This window comes from Cydia pomonella, chromosome 11, assembly GCF_033807575.1.
Source record: "Cydia pomonella isolate Wapato2018A chromosome 11, ilCydPomo1, whole genome shotgun sequence".
Classification (NCBI taxonomy): Eukaryota; Metazoa; Arthropoda; class Insecta; order Lepidoptera; family Tortricidae; genus Cydia; species Cydia pomonella.
The window spans coordinates 8,812,676-8,825,549 of NC_084713.1; the positions used below are offsets into that span (position 1 = coordinate 8,812,676).

General features: G+C 35.4%; 1 protein-coding gene across 1 annotated transcript; it reads left to right on the forward strand.

The window, feature by feature from the left end:
- The first annotated feature begins 506 nt into the window (after window positions 1-506).
- Window positions 507-4,011, forward strand: LOC133522753 (ribosome production factor 2 homolog). Its single transcript, XM_061858189.1, has 5 exons — window positions 507-628; window positions 714-929; window positions 1,048-1,321; window positions 2,123-2,264; window positions 3,694-4,011. Exons 1-5 carry the CDS (start codon window positions 606-608, stop codon window positions 3,981-3,983), a joined length of 945 nt encoding a protein of 314 aa, XP_061714173.1. The 5' UTR covers window positions 507-605; the 3' UTR covers window positions 3,984-4,011.
- Window positions 4,012-12,874: the final 8,863 nt, after the last annotated feature.

A 12,874-nucleotide genomic window follows, 5' to 3' on the forward strand; every position in this document is an offset into this window, starting at 1 on the left:
TTCTGCCCTAAGATTTGTAGATGGAAACAACCCTATTACTCTGTTAGGCCGGTACCTATATAGCAAATGTATGAAGAGGCCTTAAGCTAATTAAGGGTTCGTTCAAAAATAATGCCTAGTTGTGATGAATATTTTATAATAAGTATAAAAGAGTTAGACCAAGCTAAGTTAGCAGTGATTTTGGTAGCCCAGACCTCGCCCAGGCTGTTATTTAAACGTCATAATTTCATATAAGGTTGGCGTTGAAAATAACACTTACACAATCTGGACTATCAAAATCGCTGACAACTTAGCTTGGTCTAACTCTCAGAATAATTGGTATTATTGCAAAATTTACATATGAATAACAAAACAAATATATTATAATTACCTTAATAAATTTTACAAAATGTTGTTTCACATAATGATTAAAATGTTGCGATTCTTACTCTTTGGATGCATCGATCTCGTTGAGATATTTTACTTATTCCTGAACGTATCACTTACTTGTCTTGTTTGTCAATTTAATTCAAATCACAAATGTCAATGTCACTCAGTCTCGACAGTCTCCCTTTCCCCACGTGTTGATTTGTGGTGGACGAAACCAAATTATATTTTGCATTATAATGGCTGTTATGCAAAGAATTAAGTAAGAAAGCCTATTTTTAACATCCTTAGTCTTGTTTAATGATATCAGTGAATTTTTATTCAGTTGTTTTATTGTCAATTTTCAGAAAACCGACTACCAGGAAAGGTAAGAAGGTTTTACAATCAAAGGAACCCAAACCCACCGAAGGTCCCAAACAATGTATATTTCTTCAGGGGAGGAATCCCTCGGAGCGTACTAAACAGCTATTAAAAGATATATACGATTTGAAAAAACCCGACGGTGCTTATCTTCGACGCAAGAATGATTTCGTTCCTTTTGAAGACGCTACTCTCATTGAAAAGTAAGTTGATCGTGTCACATATTCTTTATAGACCAAATGTGATGTGCAGCTTTATAGGAATTCCTTGCAAAATAAACGATTATTTATTAATTAAGCAAATTCTATATGCTCCTTTCAGAATGTGCTATAAGAAGGAGGCATCACTGTTTGGTGTGGGATCACACAACAAAAAGCGTCCTCACAACATCATCCTGGGCAGAACATTTGACTATGGAATATTGGACATGATAGAACTTGGTGCCGAGAACTTTAAAGCCATGTCAGAATTCCAAAATATGAAAGTACTTGCGGGACTTAAGCCATGTCTGCTGTTCAATGGGCCAGCGTGGGAACTCAATAATGAGCTTAAAAGATTGAAGTCTTTGTTGACAGACTTCTTTCATAGAGAGAAGGTGGGATTCCCAAAGATTAAGCTGTTAGTTACTTAACTCTTGCATATTTTCTCTGTGCTTGTAAATTCCGACATGTGTTCTATTTTTGTAAATTGAAATCTTACCCTGATACAAGAAAATAACAATAAAAAGAATACTTTTTAGGGTTCCGTAGCCAAATGTCAAAAAACGGAACCCTTATAGATTCGTCATGTCCGTCTGTCTGTCTGATTATGTCACAGCCACTTTTTTTATAATTTTGACACATTCCACAATTTACAAGCGCATGAATGATATGCAGAGCTCGGCCATTTCATTGCAAAAATAAATATTGTATAAGTAAAATGAGATGCACAATTTGGACACTTGGGTTGTGGTTATGGATGTAAATATAGAAATATATTATACATAATATGAATTTTATATGTCTTGCTTTATTTCAGTGTTACATTTGTTTTGCAGTGAAATGTTTGGATATTAGAGCTCTTACTCAGATGGACATATTTTTGACAGTGTTTTGACATTTTGATGATATTTTTAGTTGTCTGGTAGTGATCCCCAACAACTACTAAATGCCCAATGTATCATCAACATGTATAAACTCTTAGTCAAAAATGAGTTTGAAGAAATTACACATTCAAAACACTCATAACATTGACTTAGACCTATAGTTGTGCCATTCTCAAGAACATTCTCTGTTTACTATGGGGAATTTTCTCGCACAAGAACATTCCCCGTACATAATGGAGAACATTCTTGAGAATGGCACGACTATACTTAGACCTAACTATTAAATGCTAAACATGTATATGCAAATTACAGGTTGAATCCATAAGGCTCCAGGGATTAGAACATACCATCAGTTTCACAGCCACAGATGAAGGCAACATCTACATGCGCTCCTACAGGATATTGCTCAAGAAGAGTGGCCAGCGCACACCTAGGATTGAACTAGAAGAAATAGGTATGTCTTTATTCTTTATCTTTCTTGTAGTAAGTACAATAGTTGTGGTAATAGTAGTATATTAAAATCTCAAAAATCCAGCACTTCTATGGTCCGGATGGTAAATATTTATATTCAAATAAATAAAAATTTAACAATGAAATAAATATTTTAGTGTATTTGTCGACTGTGATGGTTGAATTAAGATTTCGTATAACAAACTATAATTGCATACTTTTCATGTATGGACTCCCAACTCAACTTTAATTTTTTTTTCGATAATTTAATCGTAGTCAACTATAAAAAAAATTACCAATCACGTGTCGCCGCGCTCCCATAGAACGGGGAACCGGCGCGCGGAGGCTCGCGCGTTTATGTCTTTTGTAGGTATTACATTTTTGTCTACTTAGATAGGTTCTTACCAATTTTCATTATTTATTTAGGTTTTATAGTAAAAAAAAAAGAAATATTTTTGATGACTCATAGAAAAAGTATTGTATACAATAGTGATATAATGAAGCTTTTCAATCACATACCTCACTTAGGCAACTCAGCAAGCTTCGTTACCTAAAAACGGTAAGTACTCGACTGAAAAGCTCTCTGTTATATTACAATTGTATAAAATACAATTTGAATACTAATTGCAAGCAAGATTGTACTTTAGTAATCCTTAGGTACCGAGATTCTAAATTAAAAGGCAACATTTTTCTGACAACTGAAGGTGTCCTGCTCCTCTCCTATGTTAGAGCATGAATTCACTTTACTGCCGGAATAGCAAGATTGTACTGTAGTAATCCTTAGGTACTGAGATTCTAAATTAAAAGGCAACATTTTTCTGACAACTGAAGGTGTCCTGCTCCTCTCCTATGTTAGAGCATGAACTCACTTTACTGCCGGAATAGCAAGATTGTACTGTAGTAATCCTTAGGTACTGAGATTCTAAATTAAAAGGCAACATTTTTCTGACAACTAAGGGCATCCTGCTCCTCTCCTATGTTAGAACATAACATCTATTGGCTGAGGCTGTGTGTTTGTCATCTGTCAAATGTAGGTAAAATTTTTGTTAATTTTTACCAATTATATTTTATGATGCCAATTATGGAGATAACAATTGAAAACCTGTTTGATTTTTGATTGTAAACCACTTTATACCCGATATATATATGTTAAAATTTATAGTTTTATATGGTAGTTAAACATGGTACAGTCACCAAAAAATACCTTCTGACACGGTCTTATTCATAGCGCAATAACAGCGTGTTTTATGTTTTTAGAGCCTTTCGTTATTTAACATATTATTGATGATGTCTATACAATGGTTCTTATGCTATTGTTAGTTCTGTTAGTAGGTATCACATAATTGACATGATTAATGTCGTAATATTCAAAACTGGAACTTAACCTTAATACATAAGATACATAAAACTAAATCGATGTTGTTGCATTTCAGGGCCTTCAATAGACTTCAAGCTCAGAAGAACTAAGCTAGCGGCCGATGATTTATACAAGGAAGCATGCAGACTTCCCAGAGAAGCCAAGACTCTTACAAAGAAGAATATTTCAAGAGATTCATTTGGTTCCAAATTGGGTCGTATCCACATGGGCAAACAAGACATCAACCGCCTGCAGACTCGCAAAATGAAGGGCTTGAAGAAGACTCCGGAGGAAAGGAAGCAAATGCTTATTAAGAAAAAGCAAGCCAAGAAAATAGCAAACCAAGCCCAACCTATGGAAGTATGATTAATAAACTAGTTGACTGTTTATTTTAGATTGTTTTGTTTCATTATCTTCTATGTTGTTTTGAATATTTGAAAAGTACACTTATTATGGTGCAGAAATAATAGGTGATGAAGGTGCATCATGACAATAATTTAAACAATGACCCAATATTTGTATATTTTCACACGTGTCAACTATAAAATATTTAGTCCCATTGCTGCCAAACAGTCAAACTTAGTAATGGATATAACTCATAATCAAAGCCATTTAGTTTCTTAAATCTTGATTTGAGTATAACTATCATATTGCATGTGCTAAGGCAAATTTTGTTGATGTTACAAACTTGCCAAAAGTATAAGTACAAACATGATCATAGTGATTTAGACATATATGCAGATAGAGTGAAAAGCTTAAGGAGAGCAGGAATTCCCATTTTATTTCATTGTGCCTTCCTTGTGTGAAAGGTGTACTTTACAGCGATGCTTTCGATGCTGACGCCGACCGCCTTAGATGGTTAACCTCTTGTCTGTACTGTTCTGTGTCTGTCTATAAGGATCTTGAACGAATTTTTAGTAATCTTGTATTTATTACAACGATTTTTTTCTGCTAGATATAGGACAACCGAGGTTGGAACTCACGATTTTTGACCACTACACACATAATATATGAAAGGTAAAAACAAATGTATGGCGGCCGGCGGTAGCGTTGAGATTGCACGCTTGAAAATAAAGCTCGGAGCGCGCGTTTAGTGGCCCTCGGATAAGCGTACGTGGGTCGTGTGGTAATTACATGAATTTTGACAACCCTATATAGCCGAAAGGGATAACATTAGAAATGGACAACATGATTCGGCCCTGTATTGCTGTCAAACATCGGTTTTGTCGGAAGTTTCCTTTCTTTCTCTTTTACTCTGGCTGAGGCGTAATTAGAGTGACAGAAAAATGCCCGCAATTTACGAACTTCGATTTCCGCGGTTATAACCCTGGGACGAAACCTAGAAAACCGGAATTTGGCAAATTACTGGGATCTTTCTCTTTTACTCTCATTAAGACGTAATTAGAGTGACAGACAAAAATCCCGCAAATGACGAACTTCGATTTTCGCGGTTATAGCCCTGTTCGGTAGTACTATTAGGTATTTATTTTATTCTGTGACGTAGGTAAGTATTGGTTGATGAGTTCGCATCACGATGTTTATTTAGTCACCTGCAATAATTTATGGGGTGAATTCAAAAGTCCGCAATTTCGGGGTTGGTCCCACAGTAAAAGTTGCTCAGTATGACCTATATATTCACCCCGTAAATTATTGCAGGTCACTAAATAAACACCCTGTATAGCTGCGTTGGACTGCATGCTCACCTGGCTTTCGTGCGGTGTCAAGTGAAACCGCTGTATTCATAAACGATAAAGAGAAATTTAACCGAAAAGTGAAACATAAATATCCCACCAAAACCATTTTAATGTAGGTAAATGCCAAGACGAGACCAATGGCTCGCACTGTCAAAGCTTCTCTTTTTTCTACACGCCATAATTTCACAAAAAATACAACTTAGTCAAAATATGTAGCTTCGCCGTTTCGACGACAAGAACTATTTATTCTATAACAGAAAAGTAATGAAAAAAGAAAAAAAAATCACCTTATGCCAATTTAGTAAGAAAAATTTAGTTCCAATGAAATTCCACAATATGGCGCATGATCATATATTACTGGTCAGGCTTTATTTTATTGCGGGGGGGGGGGAGGTTCCATATTATAGGATTTTTGTTGTTTGTGTATTAATACTAATTTACGTATTACATTTCAGCTTTGTAGGACTTTAGGAAGTACCCTAAGAATTTGATGATCATCAGTGAGTGAGTGACGAAATAGGGTTTTTTTAGATAGTTCCGTAGCGAACGAAACGCAACTGTCACTGTCACACTCATTTGGAAGAATGATAGAGAGAGATGACTACGCTACGCTACGAAGCGTTAACTATTGGCATGTTGGCTACGCGGGCTACGTGGCGTTCGACGCAGTGCTGCCAAGGCGTCATAGAGTGCGCTTTCAAAACAATTGAAATCAGAACGTCCAGAACAAATTTTATGCTATCAATCAATCTTCTGATGAAAACAAACGGGAAAAGACGACGTCTGTGGCGGTTCCTGGGTCAAAACTACTCCTTTGCTTAAGGAATGTCACATGTGCTATGATTTACAATCAGTCTTGTCCAGTAAACACTGTGAGTTGAATATAGAATATCGTATTTCATTGAAAGCCCCGTCCTGGACGACGACGTCCACGATTGAAGGTTCTGATGTGTTTCCGATATTATGATACGCCCACAATTTGATTACCGTGAAACTATGCCTCCAGGGAGCCCAGAGGTATCTTTCCCCAGAAACAGATTTTTAAGCAAATTCGTTAATGTAGATAAATGTATATAACAGTTATAGTAACACTACTATTTTTAGTAAAAAATTGGTTATATTTGTAACAAAACTATATATTTATCATATAGTTTTTTTAATACGTCTACTGACTTGGGAATTTTGAGCGAGGTGTTAAATATAAAAGCCCAACAAACGATTTTGTTTTATAACAATTTTGTTTCTACAAATTCGACGAGGGACATGGACATTACAAAAATACCATTGACGTAGCGGAGTTTAGTTCAAATCAAGGTTTGATCACATTTGACGTTAGCGTTTTTCGCAGAAATACCTTGCGGGTATTTCGGGAAACCCGGGGTAGACAACTGCCTACTGGAAAGCCATGAGTAATTCCAATACAGGTACGATTACATACAACCATGTATGTAAATATATGCGATTCTATTTGCATAAACATATTAAGATATTTGTTTTATGATTCATTTTAGTTTGAGTAGAAATGATAAATCAAGTAAACAGGTTTGTCCTTCGTAAAGATTATGTCATTCACGAAGACGCATGCCTCGACTCGTAATGTCATGGTATTAAAGGTTTGGTTAGGTTAGATTTGACAAATCTGCGCGTCATCGTTGATGACACGAACTGTACGTGGATACCTGCTTAATTTTATAACTGTTGTTGACGTTTAGATATAAATTATCCTAAAGTTAGAAATAGTATTTGATTAAAAATAATGTAAAAAAGTTGTTGTTTGACTTCCAATGAGACCCGAGCAGGCGAGCATATATTTATGCGAAAGATTCCAAAATTCTCGCTATGCTCTTGCTTCGCTTTTCATAATGAGCAGGCACAATTTTGAACATTGATTTCATAGAACAAAGTGAGCCTTTCCGAACTTTACAATACGATGATTTTCATTGGGATGACACAACTGGAGACGCCTTGTCTGTAATTTTCGTACCTAATTCATAATTTATAATAATTAATTTGCAGAAAAAGGAATTACAAAAGTTGGCAGGTACACTATATTTGCAAGAAAGCCCATCCTCTTTGCCGTCTATATGCACAGCATGCAAATCTTACAAACTAGCCTAAATATAAAATATTTTATTAAATAGCAATTTTATTGACATTTATAGCTTACACAACAACATACTTTAATAAATAATTTACACCTTCCGATCACAAGTAAAAATAAAATAAAGAAAGGGGTTCATAACCATATACACCGACCGGCCGGGTTTGACGACCGGTTTGGCCTAGTGGGTAGTGACCCTGCGTACGAAGCTGATGGCCCCAAGTTCAAATCCTGGTAAGGGCATTTATTCGTGTGATGAGCATGGATATTTTCTATGTATTTAAGTATTTATAAATATTTATATATTATATATATCGTTGTCTAAGTACCCTCAACACAAGCCTAATTGAGCTTACTGTGGGACTTAGTCAATTTGTGTAATAATGTCCTATAATATTTATTTTTTATTTATTTTATACAATTTCATTAAAATATAATGTTATAACTATATAAATAATAATTAATTAATGACTAGAAACAATAATTTGATAGTTGTCTAAAAGAAACGTCTCTACAATATAGTACTGTTTCTTCCGCAACAGTTCTGCTTTACTATTTCGAAAGCAGTTAAAATATTTTAAATTCAATATTTACAAAAATATGGTCATTACAGGTCCCCTAAATGTAGTTTAATCCAAATAAATGTAGTCTTATAATCCAAAATAATTTATTGGGATACAATTCTGCCCTAAGATTTGTAGATGGAAACAACCCTATTGCACGGCATTAGGTTTACTTATGTTAATTTCTAAATTTTATTCTTTTAACCAATAAGTTAATAATTACAGAATTTTATTAATTTTATTACTATATTCATCGTTTATTTTTTTTCTGCGGTTATGATTAATGTCATCTCCGAATAGAATTGATTGCATGGAACCGAAATAATATAAAGTACAAATGATATGAAATTCTAATTAGTATTGTTTTCAATCTAACTCCACAACACAGGCATAGCCTAGTGTGGCAGTATAAAAAAAAAGAACATTTACTAATAGTTACTATAAACACCCCCGGCCCGGTTCGAACTTAAGTCCAAAATTTCCTAAAGATACGATATGGATTGGATATATGATAATGTCGTTTTTATTTGAAAAACATCACTTTTGACACTGACATATCTAATCCAGATCGTATTTTTAGCCAATTTTGGACGTATCTTAAAGTTCGAATCAGACCGCCCTATAAAGGTCGTGGCACCAATAATAAAACCTATAGGGACCACAACTCCTGTAAAAGCTCCAGTATTTATCATCAGTTTTAAAATACTGGCAACATTTTCGGCCGATCTCAGTCCTCCTAACCGCAATTTCAAAGATTATGGAACAGCTTCTTAATAACCGACTGTTAGGCTTCTTAAATAGGTATAACCTACTATCGGCCGCCCAATTCGGCTTCAGGCGCGGTATGTCCACGGAAGACGCAATAACTGCCCTCACATCTCTTGTAGTTGAAAACCTGGATATGCAAAATAAGTCCTTAGCTGTCTTTCTGGACCTAAAAAAAGCGTTCGACACCGTCTCTATTCCTATTCTCTTAGGCAAACTTCAAAAATCGGTGTTAGGGGAACGCCACTCTCCTTGTTTCAAAACTATCTAACAGAAAGGAAGCAGCGGGTAAAACTTTCACATCACACCAGTGAGGAAGAGGAAGTCTCTTACGGTGTACCGCAGGGAAGCGTTTTGGGTCCTACGTTATTCCTGGTTTACATTAATGACCTGTGTAACATGTCTATCCCTAATGCAAAACTATTCTCTTATGCTGATGATACTGCGATTGTCTTCACAGGTAGTTCATGGGACGATGTCAAAATCAGCGCCGAACTTGGAATGGCTGATATCTCGAAATGGTTAAGAATGAACCTACTGACGCTTAACACCAGTAAAACTAAATTTATGTGTTTTAGTATCACAAGTTGTACTTAACCAACTGGGAATATGGACTTAAAAATACACGATTCTCAATCTTGTGATATGGCTCATTGTGTCTGCTCATCTATTGAAAAAATCTCCCAAATGAAGTACCTGGGAGTTCAATTAGATGAGCATTTAAATTGGTACTCATATATTGATCAGGTCGTCAATAGAATTAGAAAGCTGCTCTGGATATTTAGGACGCTAAGACACGTTGTACCTATGACAATAACAACAACACAAACAAACCTCTCGTAATATACTCAATGAAATATATACATCTCTGGCGCAGTCTGTCTTGGTATACTGTATATCCGTTTGGGGAGGTGCAGCTAAAAACCGTTTTATAAACTTAGAGCGAGCACAAAGGGCTTTGGTTAAAGTTATGTATTTTAAAAAGATTACATTTCCTACTGACCTCCTGTACCAAGTCAGTGGACTTTTGTCGGTTCGGCAACTGTATATCCTACAAACAACTTTAAAAAAACACAAGTCTGCCATTTAGCCCGAAATGTAAAAGAAAAAGAGTAATACCAAACATAGCTATGCTACCTAAAACTATTAGAACCAAATTTGCTAGCTCACAATACCAGATACAAGCCTCACATCTCTATACTAAAATAAATAAACTATTAGACATTCACACAAAACCACATCATGAGTGTAAAAAGCTCATGATAAACTGGTTGAAAACAAAAACATACGATGAGACAGAGAATATAATTCGATAATCTTTCACAAACACATACACACACGCATACACACACACACACACACACACACACACACACACATCTCTAAGATAGTTTGTTTTTAGTACAGTAAGGCACTTTATCTGTATTCAGAAAATGTATTATCGCTCCTTTAGTTCTTTAGTTAGTTTAGTTTAGTTAATAGTTTATATGGTTATAATTATCCTAAGACAGGGTTTCCCAATCTTTTTCAACCTGCGGCGCAGTTACAAGTGTAGTATTTTGCAACGGCGCCCTTGTAAATCTAAAATCACGGTCGAAAAAGAGTGACACGACGCTATATCATTTACCGATGCGAGCGCTCAAATAGGTACCCGCGAATATTTGTGGTTTCGGACAATGATAGAACTCACGGCGCCCCTCTTTACTTTCTACGGCGCACCAGGGCGCCGCGGCGCACACTTTGGGAACCCCTGTCCTAAGATATTTATACTTTAAAAAAGTTACCAAAGGAAGAGCGGTGTCTCCCAACACAAGCATTTATTTTGCTTACAGGGAGACTCCATCCCTTTGATCATAATTTACGTGATTTTGTTGAATAAAGAATTTTGTATTTTGTATTTTTTTGTATTTGTAAATATTAGTAGCATGCAGTGTTTGTTGCTAATTCTTTGACGTTAAGGCGAAGGGTAGGGCAAGTTCTTTCCATACAAACTTTGTGCGCGTTTTTCTTCGTTTGTGTTTACGCTACAGTTATTATTTTTGGTAAATATGCTTATTTTTCTGTTAGCTAGGGTTTGATGTATTACTTTTTTTAAATTATATTTTTTGTATTTTTTTTAAATAAAGAAAAAAATCTACATCAAATTCTGCGTATATCCAATATAAACAAGCAAAAAATGAAATTAATTGCTATAGTGCCAAAACTAACGAATAAAACTTGCACAAGGTTTGTATGGAGAATGCCTTGCCCTACCCTGCGCCTTAACATGACGTATTCCTCAAGAGCGGCTAAGTTATCACTTATCAACATAATTTCAACAGAGAAGATATTATAAGTTTAGTTTAAGTTCTATAATAGATTAGTTTTAATGATTAGTTAGTTTATTTAATTTTTATTTAAGCTTTACAGTAAGCATTCCTCACGTTCTTAGTTCTGTGAGATGTGCGACTTGTACGAGGGGATTCCCGTGGATAAGTAAGTGCAATGCCTACCTTCCCTCCTTACATGTCAATATCAAACCGGTGTACGAAAGGTCTTTGCTATTAATAACAAGTTATCTACCTCGCGGGTCGGTATAGCTACCCTTCCAAAGGCGAAGCTCAGGGATAGGGTTACTGACCGTGTTCAGGATCAGAAGATATATTTATATTAGTAGCCAAGTCCAACTCTTGGGCAAGCCATTGTAACTTGAACTCGAATTGGTAACAAACTTGCGTAATTTAAGGCGTATCCCTAACTCAATGACCTTAAGAACCAAATATATGTACCTATGTTAACAGCACCAATTGTAAATAAAAAGAAACAACGAAGTTACGCTAACACCACTAGATGGCGCTATGTGACAGCATTTAAGAGAAAATTTGGGTATTTTTACATTTCACCAATACCTGTAAAATTTCTACCGCTTTCTGCGTTATAAGTTGAATGCCCTATTCGTTCTTTATGTTTTTTATTATTGGTATCTACATATATATTATTAACAAATTAAAACTATGTTTTTTTGTTCCAGTCATGGGATATAGCGCCATTATAATTTTCAAACTAACAAATATCAATGAAAATATTGCCCTTGTTTATGGTAAAATGTTGCCAGCGTTTTAAAACTGATGGTAAATACTTATTTTACAGGATTTCTCTACAGGGTGTAATCGTGGAGTGTAGCCAGGCGATAATTCTGTAAATATAACAGATATCAGAAAACTTCAAATTGATATCGAAAGTGCGTTCCCAATGAGTAAAATTACATTAATAACTTTTTTTATTAAATCAGAAATATTAAGTTTAAATGCTCCCATACATTGATTGATTTATATCTAATACCAAATTGCAAATTTCTACTATTTAACGATCACGGACCTAAGACTATTTGACTACAGAACCCTAAAAAAGGTGGACATTCTTGATTCAGCGACCCCACGAGGCGGGCGTCACCCGCGGTCTGTGGTAAAATACTCTACGAGCACGCCACTGATAATGTGGTCCCATAGGAGTCATTAGCGGACCGAAGTTTCCAAAATTCATGGGCACAGGCTTGTTATTCTATGGCAAAGGGTCAAGGTAGACAAATTTATAGTTAGTTCTAAATGCGTTAGAACCTCTGCATTTGACCTCATGCGTCGTCCATTTTTAAACTATTTAATCAATTTAATGGGCGATTGTTTTTTATAGGTTCGTAACTTCTTAATAGTCGATGTTCATATAAAATTCTTATGATTTGTTGGGAGTGGCACTTGATAAATATCCATTTGACTCTGTAGTAGTAAACAACATTGAAAATGTAATATTTATCTTGCACGCTGAATGAAGTACACACGAATGTATCGTGGTAGTAGCTACTATTTATAAGTATAAACACTGCATACCTAGTTGCTCGATCGATTAATTACGACTTGCACTGTGTTATTAAAGTTATTAACCAGATCTCAAGCAAATACTTGTTCACAATGACCACAATATAGGTAGGTGCATCATATATAGGTGTACCCACCGTTGCTACATAGCAACTACTACCATGGTACTATCAATTCTAAGCCGATAGTTTACCAATCGCTGGGTTGTTATTTTCAGTGCTGCTGCTAAGTGTATCGAAGGCGATCCAGTATGAGTGCATCCCCGCTTAATTTAATAAATATT

Coding starts and splice junctions, on each gene's coding strand:
- LOC133522753 (XM_061858189.1), top strand. CDS start 606: ATGGCTGTTATGCAAAGAATTAA. Junction 930..1,047: donor GACGCTACTCTCATTGAAAA/GTAAGTTGATCG, acceptor TGCTCCTTTCAG/AATGTGCTATAAGAAGGAGG. Junction 1,322..2,122: donor ACTTCTTTCATAGAGAGAAG/GTGGGATTCCCA, acceptor TGCAAATTACAG/GTTGAATCCATAAGGCTCCA.